At 41.0% G+C, this 15,921-nt stretch overlaps 1 protein-coding gene across 2 annotated transcripts; it reads right to left on the reverse strand.

The window, feature by feature from the left end:
• Positions 1 to 233: 233 nt before the first annotated feature.
• Positions 234 to 15,516, reverse strand: ATMIN (ATM interactor). 2 transcript variants are annotated; one of them, XM_054078951.1, is made up of 5 exons: positions 15,285 to 15,516; positions 10,505 to 10,630; positions 9,374 to 9,573; positions 8,071 to 8,413; positions 234 to 7,812 (listed from the first exon to the last, which is right to left on the reverse strand). In XM_054078951.1, exons 1-5 carry the CDS (start codon positions 15,501 to 15,503, stop codon positions 6,595 to 6,597), a joined length of 2,106 nt encoding a protein of 701 aa, XP_053934926.1. In that variant the 5' UTR covers positions 15,504 to 15,516; the 3' UTR covers positions 234 to 6,594. The 2 variants fall into 2 exon arrangements, with proteins under 2 accessions (XP_053934926.1, XP_053934925.1); XM_054078950.1 differs by having other exon boundaries at positions 235 to 8,413.
• Positions 15,517 to 15,921: the final 405 nt, after the last annotated feature.

A 15,921-nucleotide genomic window follows, 5' to 3' on the forward strand; every position in this document is an offset into this window, starting at 1 on the left:
TAAAAGTTAAGGGCTAGATCAGCTAGAAGTGCTTCCTGTATTCAAATGCCAAAACATAATAAGTGAAAAGGGTACATTGTTGTCTCCAACGTAAAAACACAATGATAGAACACCTGAAAGTTAAATCAACACGTTTTCCCCTTTGTTTTAGGTCAAAATTTCCAAAGAGCTGATTCCAGAGGACTCACTGTCAAATCCTGGAGCCAGAAAATTGCCTCCGTCTTTAATTCCATTGTTTTGACGGGAAACAATCAGCTCGCCAGCACGCAATTTCTTTAAGTGAAGGAAATTCAGGAACTAAACATAAACTGCTCAGGGATGCTTTGACTGCCAGAAGTAATAAGTGAATTCTCAGCACAGCAAATGACAAAATAGTTCAAATATACATGAGGCTTCCCTTCTAAACAGCCATTACCCTCTTCTCAATCAAGATTTAAAGTTGGTCTGCCTTTCAGGCTGCCTACCATTTGTGAAAGTTTCATGAAGATCAGCCTATCTAAGCATCTGACTTATGTCCGTGGGCCAGATTTGTTCTGAATAATGAAAAGCCTGAAATAAGAGCCTGTACTAAGCAGAATGATTCCTGCAAGGGAAATAGGGCTGTTATTGCAGCCAGCCTGGATGCTGCTGGTTGGAAGAACTCACCCCTGCCTCTACGCATGAGATTCAGTGCAGAAGTTGATGTGTAGGTTCACTTGCAGCAGAAAGTCTCTCTAATGGATTTGTTTCAGGTTTATGAAATGTCACATCTTGACATACTGATTACATTTGTATCGTGAGTTTATACTTCCTAGGATTCACTGAAAAGCAGGACTACACGGGAAAACTTTCGCCACCTCTGGAAATCAAGGACTGACATTGTAAGATAGTCTTAATTTATAAAAATCTCCGTCCTTTCAAAAGACAGCAAGCTTTCAAAAGGTAAGATGTTAGGAGCAGTGGGTGGTACTTGCCAAGAGGTATGGAATACCCCACCCATGCCTCTGCGGGCAGGAGATCACAGCCATTAAAACAGAAAGCAAAAATCGATTGAGGTTAACTTTATTCCAAAATATTTACAGGACTAAAGTGGTGCTTCATTTGTGAACAAAACATTTTATACTTCTGAATAACTTAATAGTAATTTTGCGTAACACTGCAGCTTCCAACAGAGGGAAATATGAAACAGTATTTTGGCACAAAGTTTTCTCTGCATGCATTAATATACTTAAAAGTTTCACAATTACTAGGACAACATTCCTTCTTTGGGATTGTCACTTGTAAAACAGGCCTAAGAAACGAATGCTTGCTTCTGTTTGCTCACTGCAAGCTTACTGCTTGCTTACTTAAATAGCAAGAATTAAACATGGACATCCTTCGAAAACCAGGCTTGTCCACTATAGCAAAATCCCACTAGTGATGAAAAGAAAAACATTTTAAGGACATTTCTCAGCCTTAGTGAGATCAACTCACATATGCTTTGGGAAAGACTCACCCATGGGATTTATTACTCACCCATTCCAAATAATTACAAGTTTAAATTAGGTCAAAATCAAGTCTTGAATTCTGTACGCTGAAAAAAAGATATGGCTATCTTTCATATCTAGCTTTACCAGAGAAACAGTTGCAAATATCTGTAGGTAGAAGTAGTCAATCGAGCTCTGCATGCAAGTGCTTGAAGCATGCATGTAAAGCAGTATTCTGAAATGTACAGTTTACATTATCACAAGTCATCTGTTATATTCCATTGCTAGTTAAGTTGAAGACACCGCTGTAAAGCCAGTATATGAGAAAGAATCAGAAGTAAAGGACTTCTGTTATTTAACTCAGCAGTTCCTTCAGGAGTTTCCACTGTTTCATGCTGTCCGATTACATTTTTGGTGAAGTGGAAGAGTGACGCACATGAATACAAACATACCCTCAGCCTGGCTGCACTGAATGATGTAGTTTCTCAACTCTGTCCATTACATAGCAGCGGCATTTTAAACAAGAACATTCAACCATGCTCCCTGCAGCAAATCCTTCTAGCCACACATTTAAATTCACATCAATTGTTAAAAGACATCAACAAAAGAAGTAGACGATGCACGTTTGCACCATGCATTGAAGCTTCCTGCTATTATACAACCTCATAGGGTTCATATAAAGTTGTTAATGGAAGCCTGTTTACAGTAGGCCTGTTCTACCAGGAACACAGGCAGGGCAGCACCTTGAACCAAACGCGAATGAAAAAGCTTGCAAGGCCCAGACTTAACATTTTGGTGTGAATGTATTTGGAACAGTTAATTGTACATTAAGATCACATTTACAAAAACCCACGTCAAATATATTAAAGCAAAGGAAGCTGTACAACCTTATTGATAAAGGCAAGTACAATTGGTTCACCTCTGAGTTGTCATTTCAGTAACAGATCCTTTTGCAAGTTCAGCACCCTATGTTGACCAGTATGTATTACTCCTTTGACTGACCTCGTACTTGAAAACCTATTAAAAACCCCAAACACCGCAAGATCCCAGTCCTGCCAACACATACATCTCTACTGAGCCTCATGAAAAAAACCAGTTCAGATGTGACTGCACGTAAGCATGCACAGGCTTGATAAGGATTTAAAACAGTGGAAGGCAGTCATCTTTTTGTTCTGTCGCCTCTACACAACTGAGGTACATACGACTGACAGGGAAACTCAGCTTTTTGTTTCCAACAGAAAAAAAATGACGGCGTGTGTGCCTTGGCGTAAACGTTTGTAAGAAGTGTTAATTACATACATTAAGTTAGAAATAATTGTTCAAAACTAGAGGAGGTGTCATAAGGCTTGTTTTACAGCTGATTAATTTACAGCTGCAAGTATGTTTTTTCTGTAAGACTTCATATCCTTTGGAAGTGACAGTTTTCTAGACACAAGCAGTTTTGCATAGCTAAGAATACATAGGGTTAGTAAACTCTGACTTCAAACTACTGATTTCTCTAGGCTGACATGAGGAGTTCAGGGAGGATTCCCTCCCTGCCCAAAGCAGAAAGTAGTATTTCCAAGCATATTAGCTGAAATAGATGCAAATAAAGCCAAAAGTAGAAGAAACACACATCGGTCATACAAGCTTTTAACAGTGTGACAAACGAACGTGGAAAGCAACAAGACACATCTCTCATTTTTCAGCTGTTTCGTGGTTATGTCCTCTTGGAACGTGTCCCAAATTCGCAGTTTCATTCATTTCATTTTTTATACGCTAAAGATGAGCTCAAGGGAAACTCTAAAACTACTAATTCAGTTTTAGAGTAGCATTATACAGGCATATCGATCAAGATTCAGAAACGCAGCATAACAGAATTAAGCAGAAAATGCAAAGAGTAAGCATCACTCCCAAATAAAAATTTGTATTGAGGCTATGGAGAATCTGCTGTTACTTTTTGTATAGCTGTTCAAATGGCAGCGGAGGATACAAGGGAGAACAAGCAAAGGAATAAGTCACTACTGACTTAGCAAACAAGAGAGTGCCTTGAAAATCAGAGACAAACTGCAGAAACAGGGAGATAAGTATCATTTCAGTAGTACTAAGAAACAATTTTGACTCAGTTCATCAAAATAGAAGATTAGCCATTTTAAAAAACTTGTTCAATTTTGAAGAATTCATAGTCTTCAGCAACAGTATTTCAGATCAGGTTTCATTAGGTTTACTGTAGGATTCAGCAAATCATGTAGTCCAGTTGCAGTCTTCACATTTTCAATAAAAAATACTTACTAAATCCCAACTGAGCAACATATGGCAAAACAGGATCCAAAACAGTTTCTGACTTCTACAAATAAATTATGGAGAACCAAATTTGTGAAGAAAGAAGCTAATTTTGGTTAGAATTAACTACTTCACTAAGACAATGCAGACATATTTAATAATTTCTTAATGCTGCACTTGGAATAAATAATTTTATCTTGTGATACTGTGTTCACCTAATTAAAGTTCAAATTATTTTAAGCCCATAAGAAGAGGGAAGGGAACAGTTTTTCCATGTTCTAATAAAACACACAAAATCATAAATACTTTTAATTGCCAAGTACAATAAATGAGTAACGATTACATTGTAAGACACACAAACTTAGGGTTTTTCTGATAGTCACTGATGTCAAGAACTTTGGTTTACACCGTAAAAACATGGCAATTCTTATTCTGATGTGTAAATAAGTTTCAAAGTTCTTGAAATGCCAGATGTTCTCTCAGATGGCTGCTATTCAAAGCCTTCTGCAATTCTGCTCATCACCTAAGACTCCTCCTCCTGCAGAAGAAAAGACCAACTTTCTAAATTCAGAGGTAATGAAAAATTGTTCATTTCTGCCTTCTACAACTGTGGAAAATGCAGTTTTCCCAGACTGTCAAGTCCTTTAGAGCAGTGCTCTAGGAATGAGATTTGTAGTAACTGCTTCTCTTTCGTGTGTCAATACAGACAACTTGCACATGGAAAACAGAAGTTCTCTGGTATTCCAGTCAGGGAGAAGAGAGGAGAAGGAAAAACACTGCAAAACCTGAAGATGCAACATTGCTAGAAAAACACTACAATAGAATAGAATAAATTAACCTAATTTTGTCATTTCTCAATTTTGAAGTCGGTAAATACAATTCAGTCATATCTTCAGAATAAACAGAATTACAAGCGACATTTCCCTTTTTTTTCAGTATATCCCACCTTTAGGATCAGAACTCAAGACAATGAGAAACCTGGGGAAGCTTTTCCCACAGCATTTCTGAGGGGAACTGCAAGATTCCATTCTGCAGTTTCTTCAGCCAAAGAGTGGAAATGTCTGAACTTGCACCTAGGAATGATGAAAAATTAGACAGACACAGAACTGTGGCTTCAAGAGGAAAATATGAGCTTCAGGGTTAATCTAAAGAGATTATTTCCAGTAAAAGCAGAGATGCTTACTGCATTATCAAGTTAATTATGGCAATTTAAAGACTGGTAGGAAGAGAAAGGAAAATTGAAAGGTATTGTTCATTTTCAAGCAAACAAGCTAGCTGCAATGGATGAGTAACTCAACTCCCACATCTCTGAGATGAGGGTATGAAGCACAAAGCATAGTAAGTCTTCAGAAACTAAGGCTTGGACATACATTTGCTGATGGGCTGCTTTGTAAATACACAGCCAACACCTCTCCTCCCACAACAGAGGAGTGAAGTCTGTTACAGGCCCAGGAACTTGACACAAAGAGGTCTCTCTTTTCATTTAAGGTAACGTAAACTAAAACCTGCCCAGGACAAAACTAGAGGCCAAGTTTCACAGGTATTATACCAAGAGATAAAAATGAGTTAAGGCCAAATTCCAACATACATTCACAACTGGCTTTTTTTTTTTCATGTAAATGAAAAAATGGCATAAGGGCAAGATGAACACTAAAAAAAAGATAAATTCAAGAGGTCACACATGTCTTTGAAAAAACCCCAGTTTTTCTGACTATAGTCAGAAAAATTCTCTAAAAGCTGCAAGGATCTGAGGGCTGCAGATCAGTGTGCAAATGCAAGATACAGGTGTTCTGAAAGCGCTTCTGTGAGCTGATCTCCCAGCTCTGTGGTAAGAGTCCCAACTGTTTTTAAAAGCAGGAAGTCCAAATCCAGGAGTCTAAGTAAGTATTTTAGAGAATTTAATTTCTCGTTTCTTTAGTCTCCCCTTTCTAAAGATTTCTGTTAAGGTAATAGAGGTATAAACCACTGCAAAATTTCTCAACTTATATCTTAATGGATCTAGGAGAATTTCAGTGGAAACAAATTATTCCAGTTTCTGAGGCACACACATTGTAACATTTGCATCTTACAGTCAGAAATGATTTAAGCAAATCCCTCCTGAAGAGTCTAAAATGTTAGTCCCATTTATTACTCTAGCTAAAAGGATGAAATACTAATTTTCCCTATATTTATGTATTCCAGGTTCTTTTCTTGTCCTTCAAAGGGCGTTATGCCACTCAGGGAAAAAGAAATTAGGTTCTGCTTTCCATATAGTTTTAATAACAAATATATTCAGCAATTCAAAAGTCTATGGATGTCTAGTGTGTTGGATGGGTATTTGGAAAATACCAACTCATACAGGGGAAAGAGCTGTGAAGGCATAAAGTAAAAGAAAACAATACGGCTTATTATGTTCATGCCGGATTTAAAATACAAGCTACTAAAAAAAGTAAACAGAAGTAGCTTACACTAATAGAATCCTCCCCCGTAAGTTCAGGGAAGCATCTGAACTGGACAGGTCAGGGTTTTGGTCCAGCACATTGGAACCCTATATGTAAGCCAGGAGTAGAGAAAGATAGATATAGATATATAGCCACTTCAAAAGTTCTTCTGTTTAATGGAAAGCAGTACCGGCTTTGCGAAGAAGTCTGAGGGAAAAACATAGGCACCACAACTTTTTTTTTAAGGTTCAAATGTACATTACCATGTTAACTCCCCCCCATTTCTACACACATAGCTTATGTCAAATTACAGGTTCTGTCAAGTACCTTCTGCATGAAAAGCCTCTTAGGCCAACTGCTCACAACAACTACATTCAATAATGCAAAGTGGATAACTTGGTCAATCCATCTCTCCCACCCCAATAACTTAATTTCAAGCCACAGGACACAATCATTTCACATAGCACTCAATGGCTGGGCTTGTCAGAGCTCTGAAACAAGGAGCACAGCTCTTCACAGGTCTGTGTTTCTACTGAACTGAACTGGGACTCCATTGTATTCCAAGCTAAGTCAGCCAGAAGAAAGTCATCCATTGCTGTCTGTGTCTCATTGCTGGTAAGGAATAAACTCCCTAGATTCTCAAAGCAGCTGTCCATAGTCTGTGTTTCAGCGCTACTGAGCTGGACTTTGCTTTCAATATTCTGAGGAGGTGTAGTTTTAGCAGCCGGATACACTTCTGTCTGGGTTTCTGTGTCAGATGAGTCAGTACTCATGGAGAAACTAGACTGCTTCAGAATACTTCCTAAAGGCAGGTGGGTATTACTGTCCAGAAAGAAATTCAAGTCTGTCTGGGTCTGTGTATCAAACATCTCCAAACCTAAAAAGTTAGAATTTCCTCGGCAGCTGTATGATTGAGTGGCACTGTCTGAAAATAAGAAATCAGTCTGAGTTTCAATGTCTAGTGACTCCAAAACTGGCTCAGAGTTCAGGGTACCAAGCTCACTCTCTTCAGTCTGAGTTTGAATATTGGATGCTGAAAAGAACTCTTCAATGTCAAAGTCTATTCCCGTGCTCTGTGATGGACCAGACGGCAGATGTGTGTCAGCATTAGAACTTGTCTCAGACAAAAGGCCACGGTTATCCAGTGTCTGGCTGGACATGTTTCCTGAAAAGATATTTTCCAGATCACTTAGTAGGTCCATTGTCTGGGTTTGATTATCCGTTGTATTTTGAGGTGGAAGGATATTTGTCTGTGTATTGAAGCTGATAAGGGATTCAGACTTCACTGTATCTTGATTCAGGCTCTTGCAATTACTCCTTTGCAGCAAGGTTTGATCTATATTTGCAGGCATTAAATTGTTTTCTGGAAGTTCAATGTCAGTAGAAACATTATATGACGAATGAACATTGTCGAAGATGTTACTGCACATGACAGCCTGGTCCATTTGCACTCTTCCATCCATAGAGTCCTGTGTTTGAGTCTCTCTAGAAACACCACACGTTGGAAAACAAACCTGACTGAAAGCATCAGTCTGTGCTTTGGATGAAGCCAGTTTGGAAGCAGGCAGCAGCGTCTGTGTTTGTACACTAATGGGTAACGAAACCTGTGAACTGAATGACAGATCTGTCTGAGAGCAGGAGGAGACAGAAGAATTGGGAGTCCAGGCTGCAGCCGGTACAAAATTCTGTGAAATATAAGATAAGTCAGTCTGTATATTTATTGAAGAAATTTTATTCTTGTGACAAACATTCCCCAGTTCTTGCCCTATGTTATTTGACGTAATCTTATCCAACTCAACTTGCACACCTGTACTTACTGGTTCACGATCACCAGAATTGGTCACTTTTGAGACAGGCATACTATCTTTAAATACAAGTGTTTCTGCCTCCAGCGCTGGAATGAGAATTCCTATAGATTGAGGCAATAAATGAACAGTACTTACAACTGACCCTTGATTATCAACAGCCACTACAGCAGGTTTGACAGAAGAGTCTGTTGCAGACACGTATATAGGCAAGTGAGCAAGCTGCATCACTGGGAGTTTAACCAAAGCCACCTTGGGCTTTGGCAAAAGCATCTTCGGTGTGCATTTTGGCTGCATTTGGTTCGTGAAGTTAGAACTGCGGGAGCCTTCCAGAGAGGCCACTAGCTTCACTTCAGAGGACTCCAGTTCCTGAGTGCCAGGATTATTATTGTGTGTATTGATGAACGCTTCATTTGGTTTCTCTGCCAGCTGCTGATTATGTTCGGCGGCTTCCATTTTCCTTTTCTTACTAGGAGGATCCCTGTGAACATGAGATCAATAATTTATACTCCTTTCAAGAACAAAATATCTGCCTCCACTCTTTGAGTCACTGCACTGAAATTATATACTGAAGCCACAGATAAAGTTGGAGATGAAAAGGCAACTAAAAAAGACTCCATGAACTTCAGTTTGCAAAATTTAATTCCTTACTCTTCCCATTTAAAAAAGAGAAAGGTTACTGCTTTTATGGAGAACCATTTCTGAACAGAGGTGGAAGTTCAGATGGTTTCTTCCCTGCTTGCACATTAAGCACTTGGATTTGAAGACATGTTTAATTTGTTACTTTGATGCTAATTCTGACTGAGCACTGAAAGAACGGTGCTCTTAAAATTAGTGTACAGGTAAATGTCTCCTGTGGAAACTGAAGACACAATTAGCATTCCTACACATAAAACTTAATTTTGCAGCAGTTGAATCTCCAAGAGACAGGCAAGGCTTCAGGAAACAGATTGCCCTCTATAATATCTACATACATTTTAAGACAACTACAGATCTAAACATGCATATACAAGCATTTTAAAAAAATAAATAGAATCCACTAAGACTAATGAAGGCAACTAGGCTACAAAAGAAAATAAACTGAATTGCATTTCACACCACAGTCACCAGCTATAAACCAAATCATCTCTACTCTTACAGAGCTGTAAACACAGATTCAACAAGAACCACCAGCATTTATGCCATGCAGTGCAGCATCATCGGTACTTTGTTTTATACACAGGGAAACCTGATCTTATTGATAAGACAATCATCAGTGCCTTCAATAAAACAGAAACTACTAAAAACAACAGAACAAAGAAACTGCACACTGCTTTACAGCTAAAACAATGTGAGCCTATTTCCAATTTAATCAACAGAAAGGAGACAAAAAGGCAGTACGGGGGCAACAGAGGACTTGGTGATCAATGTAAGTATCATTACTTAACTGCTTCACTTTTACCTGTGTTCTGCAGGAATTTCATGGCCAGTTCTGTAAATATGAGACAGTAATGCTGTTCTGCTGGCATAAGGGCACCCACAAGTACACTGGAAAGTCTTGCCACAGACCTCTATATGCCGTTTCAAATACCATTCCGTACCATAGGAGTTACTACATTTATCACATTTGTGCTTCTTTTCAGCATGCATTTTCATAAAGTGCTAGAACACATAATGAAAAGTAAACATTAGCCATCAGCTAAGACTGAAAAAAAGAAAATAATTTTTAGAGGAGACATTAACATTTGCATTTTTCAATTTGTTAAATTGCACTGAAGAGTAGAATTAAAAGTTTTTTTTAGAAGTCTCATTAGCCATAAGTTACAAGCTTAAAGAAAATAAAGAATTTGAAGTTTACAAATCTCCTTGTGCTACGTGTGCTTTAAACATACGTGTGTCCTAATGCTATTTCCTATGGACATTAATAAACCTATAGATGGGCCTTGCCAAAGAGCATAGTATATATCTGTTGCAACATGTGCATACTCCTTAAGGCACACAACAGAGCAAATGGTCTCAAGTTTAACAGGTCAACTTCTGAGCAAACATGAATCTTTTCATTAACAATACAAAGTTCTAGCCACTCATCTCCTATGTCCTCCCCAGCTTACTGCAGGTCATCAACAGAGGAAGAGTGCTTGTTTTACTCGCTCATGCAGAAATGACTCTTACATGTAATCAGTGAATAAATACATTTTGATACTAAAGCAGAGAAAACCTCTTAATTCGTAAACACTTAAATAAACAGTTTAAAAGCATCACCCACATTTCAAACCTTTATTGATTACTACTCAGATTCCCTCCTTTGATCTTTCTTCATCTTTTTAATTAGCAGAGGGGCTATCTTCTAGTTTAGCAGAACACACTAGCATCTGCCTGATCAAAAGGTTCAAGCCCTCTAATATCAACATGCAAGCATGCAAATTCATTAACCATATGGTCATGTGGAGTTTTTCTGCTTACAATTCTCCAACTTTTCCACATAAGTTGGAAAGGCCTTGTTCATATCTGAATGCAAAAGTGTACACTCTCTGGAGCAGAGACAGAAAGGACTAAATCAGTATGAAAATAGTACTGTAGGAAAAAGGAATACCTGTTTTACAAGAGAAAATTGGGAAAATGGCCTGTTTGGTCCTCTAGGGCAGCCTTCAATAGGACAGCAGTAGAATTTCTGTGAAGTTTTCAAACCCTTCCTTATCGGTGCATTAAGTTTCCCACCCTGAAAAAGAACCAATTGAGAAGTTGACAGTTCTATAGCTCTGCACAGACAATGTTCAGAATACACACCAACTTTGGCTCACTGAGTTTACACACCTCAATGAGTTGAAGGCACTTTCCCAAGTGATTTGAAAATTGAAATCCAGTTTTTCCACCTATGTGGATACTACCCTGCAAATACACCATCAAAATTACCAAGTGAAATTACAACAAGCTCTACAGCACAGCAGCGCTGTACTATTTGCTTTTACCACAATACTCCCTACCCCAAGCCAATCACAACCACCTTTTGCATTATTAGAGCCAAAATGCTTTCCCTATGGATACCACACTACACTGCAAATTCAATGTTCTTTTACTTGTTATCAGCAGAGTCTACTTGAAGCTCTGTTAAAATTAGTCACACGCTGTGTAAAGCAACACTTCCCTGATGCTGGAACTCTGTTGGCACTATTTAGAGTGAAAACCGGCAAGGACACTCTACCACTTAATTCAGACCATAAACCAAATCTCACTTAATGATACAAAACTAACAACTGGTATGCTAATTCTGAGCCTCTGAGTATTAAGTGTCTGGTACACCTGTGCCTTCCATGTGATGTGCCCCACTGACCATCACACCTACACAATAGAAGAAAGAAAAAGAGGATCTCAAAAGTAACTATAGAAAGGACACACCAGCGGGACTGACTAGATTTTTCAACCACATAGAACCTATTCCTATTAAGGACACGGCCATGGAAACCAGACAAGACATATCCCTCTAGACACATCCTGTCTAAAAGAGTCTCAGTGGAAACATCAGGCTGCAGTGTACAAGCAAAAATTAAAAATTTGATGCTCAGAGTAGCCGTGAGTACCTCACACGCTGATACTGAGTAGGAGGCCAACAAACTCCCCAGAGCCAGTTACAGTAGACCACGATGGCATCCCTAAGATGAGTATTCAGGGAAGAATTACTGGACCGTGCCCTGTGTGAGCTTTGCACCTGAGTTTCCTTAGCACAACAGTGACAGTATGCACAGTAAGTGGGAGAATGTTGATTTTCCACCATTCACTCGCTAACTACCTTCTTTGGGCAGATCTCCAGCTACTTTGTGTTTACATAGGTTACATCAAACATAACACAAAATGCAACAGTTCTCTCATATGAAGCAAACAAAAAGTATGCACCACAGCTGCCAGGACACAAAAGGGTTCACTGCTCACCCCCCAGCTTCTTATCTAGTGACAGGTAGTCACAACCATCTTCTGAGCTACCTGTGCCTTGCTTTTGATGTATTCATTTTATTTGTGCTTCAGGGAAATCATGAAGCAGATGAGTGGGATACCTCAATGATTTTGGTTTCCCTCAAATAATCTCCCAATCTAAAACATTCTGTGTAAAACGTAATCCCTTCAAGCAATATTTTAGTTATATTGCCACACACTCAACTCTGCTCGCTGACACTGCCCCAAGTTCATTTTTGTTAATCACAAACCATACCCAAAGAAGCTAAGCTTAGAGCCTCTCAACCACTATGATCTGCTGCCATTTCTTCAAGAAAAATTGGAATCGTCCTTTAAAAAGGGAGTTTTCATGTAACATTTTAACCTTCTGAGCAACTTTACATACACTAGTTTTCCCCACAGACAAACCAGTCATAAACAGGCATGTTTTATCTCTGCTGAATAATTACTGTCATTATTCTACCACCTCCTACAGCCACTGCCCAAAACAGGCACAGAGCTTGGAAATCTTGTTGTTCCAGCCCCACTAACCCAATCACATTTCTTAACCCTGAGTTTACCAAGAGACAATTTTCAGCAAATGACAGTCTCGAAGTCTTCAGAGAAAAACAAGATTTGCTTTTGAGTCAGAACTATTATTTTTCTCTTCCACTGCAGACAAAATTGATACACTTAGTAAGCAGTAACTGGAGTTATTTATTCCCAAGTAAGAAGTTATTCACAGTGTGGTATATTTAATGTCAAAACCCAACAAAAGGTGAGACAATATGGGAAATCTGTTCAGGCACTTAACAAGTAAACCACACTCAGGTTATTTAGAATTACATAAGTACTAAGGTTATAGAATAACAACAAGTGTTTAATTGCTATATGAATACAAGTAAGATGCTTTTTTAACAGGTGGAACACAGATTTTTTCAAGGCACAGATCATAACAAATCAGTTACGACAAGCTGAGAGATATCCTACACATATAAGTAACTCTATCCAGACAGCAATCTTGTTTTGACCATTTTCAAAGTCCTCCTGCTCTAACTGCTTAATCTTACCTTTTCTCAAAAACACATCCAACCAGTTATATTTTATACATTCTCACAAGTCTTTTCCTTCTACAGCTGATTTTACTTCCCCCGTTTCTGCAATCGCCACCCACCACAATTATTGGCAGAGAGTTATTCAATTAACATCTCACAATGCAGACACTTGTATTATATGTAATACCAACATTTAGATAGGGCTTGTGGCAACAATACGGAAAATGGGAAGGAACAATCCTTCCTACTGATTTAGTCAAGGCGAACTTAGTGACATCTTACTTTCCTGCAACAGAACAGCTTACTGCAAAGGATTAATTCTTCTTCTGTTAAGCCAAACAAGCCAAATTCTTCAAATTTCCTTTGTCAGACACACCAGCCATTCATCAACCTTAGTAGCCCTTTTCTACACCTGTTTAGGGTTCATTTTAGCTTATATGAATCAGATTCGGACCCTACAGCAGTATATTCAGACAGAGAATATCTGAGATATTTTAGAACTGCCTTTCTCACAGCAGCATTACCTTAAATGCTCATACACCCATGACCAAGCAGCTTTTCCAAGCACTTCCCATCTCAGTTATTTCTGTTACAAACCAGGACTGATCATATTTTTTGTTATTGGCTCACTACAAGACTACAACCTTGTACTACTACTGCACTCAACTGTTTTCATAGGGTAATCTTGCTTTCCTATGTAGATATCCTTCCTCTGAAGCAACAATATCTCACAGTTTTTGGCATCAAAACATCTTTCTGGTGGTACTTTTAATATTTTCCAAAGTTAACCTCCCTTCTCTTCAGCACTAGCCTGTTCTCTCCCTCCCCAACAGCTTCTCATCATCTCATTTGCAAAGCCGCCTCTTCACTAATTCCTCATGTTTCACTAACAAATGCAAGCTGCTGAAGTCTTTTTGTCTTGGGAATCCGTTCTCTCTTAAAAGGAAACAGTAATATGAAACTGCTAGTCCAAGTCCATCCCTTTCTGAAGGAAGAGTAACACACACCTAGATTTCTATCACTTCACCTTCATCTCTTTACCTTTTCATTCAAGACGTATTCTCAGGCTGTGCATAATACCAAAGATATTTTAGCTAAAATGTAGTAGAGAAAAATTAGACTCCCTTCAATAATTGTATTCTCAGTTACAATGCCCTTGGAATAAGTCAGATGCTCCTGAAAATCTGCATCCATCCATGTTTCAGTATTTATCTGACCAATGACACGATTTAGTAATCAGGTGTATGAAATATGTTCTAATTCCACAAGGCACCAATAGTTGAAGCTGTGCAGGCACTTGGTGAGGAAGCAGCATTTCCTCATGGATCGCGCCCTGAACACAAGCTCTACAACCCACTCGCGGCAGCCCTACTAGCTGCTGCACACACTCAGAGCACAAGCTCACAACTGAAACAACTGTCTGCTGAACCTGAACAAACATTTTCAGCTTCCGTTGTAGTTCCACTGACACGTACATAAGAGATAATACATAACATGCACGAGTTGTTAGCACATATTAGGAAATGAAATAAACCAATGAGAGATAGGAAACCGCACGTGCACTTGAGACTACTTCTTTTTGTTCGTCATGAAAGATGACCTGTAACACACATTTGATTCTGCAGTGAGCCATTTCACCAAACAAAGATGTTTACTGTTTGCCCACTGACACCTCCAGGGATGGGGCAGCCACAACTTCCCCTGGAAACCTGTGCCAGTGCCTCACCACTCTCACCGTGGAGAAATTCTTCCTTATGTCTAGCCTAAATGTGCTCCCCTCCAGTTTATACCTACACCCCCTTGCCCTACCACTACAAGCCTTTGTGAACAGCCCCTCCCCAGCTTTCTTGTAGCCCCTTCAGGTACTGGAAGGCCGCTCTAAGGTCTCCTCGGAGCCTTCTCTTCCCCAGGTTGAACAACCCCAACTCTCTCAGCAGGTCCTCCTTTGGGAGGTGCTCCAGCCCTCCGATCATCCTTGTAGCCTCCTCTAGACTCCTTCCAACAGCTCCATCTCCTTCTTATGCTAACGATTCCAGAACTGGACACAATACTGCAGATGAGGTCTCAGAAGAGAGGAATAGAGAGGCAGAATCCCCTCCCTCGCCCTGCTGGCCACACTTCTTTTGATGCAGCCCAGGACACGGTTGGTTTCTGGGCTGTGAGCGCACACTGCCGGCTCACGTCGAGCTTCTCGTCAATCACCGCTCCAAGTCCTTCTCTGCAGGGCTGCTCTCAGTCACACCATCACACAGGGACCCGCACACGCCTTTCACACGAGACAGATTTAAACAGGAGGCAACGCGAAACGCTGCGTTATTCCCCTCCGGACACGGCCCCAGCCCCGCCCCCCCCCCGCACAGCCGAACGCCGCAGCCGCCAGGGCGTCGGTACCTGCGCCGGGTGGGCCTTGCTGAGGTGCATGTCGAGCGCGGGGCTGTTGGGCAGCACCTTGCCGCAGCCCGGCACCGTGCACAGGATGTTGGTCCTCACTTGCGACAGCTCTGTCACCGAGGGCCGCACCAGCTCGCCGGGGGGCGGCGGGTCCCCCGCGGGCACGGGGGCCGGGGGCCGCCCCAGCGCCCCGCCACGCCGCCCGGCCGCCGCCGCCATCTTGCTGTCAGCGGCCCGCTCCGCGCTTCCGGGGCGGCCGCCAATCGCTCAGCAGGCGCGCGCCCGGCCACGCCCCCTCTCCGCCGGACCACGCCCCCGTCTCGTGAGCCGGGGAAGGGCGTGGTTGTCACGGCCACAGAGAAGCGGAGCCGCCGTGGAGGAGCGGGGAGGGGGATTGCGGCGGCCCGCGAGGCCAAGGCCAGTGGCGTCCTGGCTTATATCAGAAACAGCACAGCCAGGCAGGTCCGGGGGGGGATTCTGCCTCTGGACTCGGCGCTGGGGGGCAATGGTTGTTTAGCCTGGAGAAGAGCAGGTGAGGGGAGACCTCATTGCTCTCTACAACTACCTGAACGGAGGTTGCAGAGAGGCTCTTCTCCCAAGTGACAGGACAAGGGGCAATGGCCTCAAGCTCCGCCAG

This window comes from Cuculus canorus, chromosome 13, assembly GCF_017976375.1.
Source record: "Cuculus canorus isolate bCucCan1 chromosome 13, bCucCan1.pri, whole genome shotgun sequence".
In the NCBI taxonomy this organism is placed as follows: domain Eukaryota; kingdom Metazoa; phylum Chordata; class Aves; order Cuculiformes; family Cuculidae; genus Cuculus; species Cuculus canorus.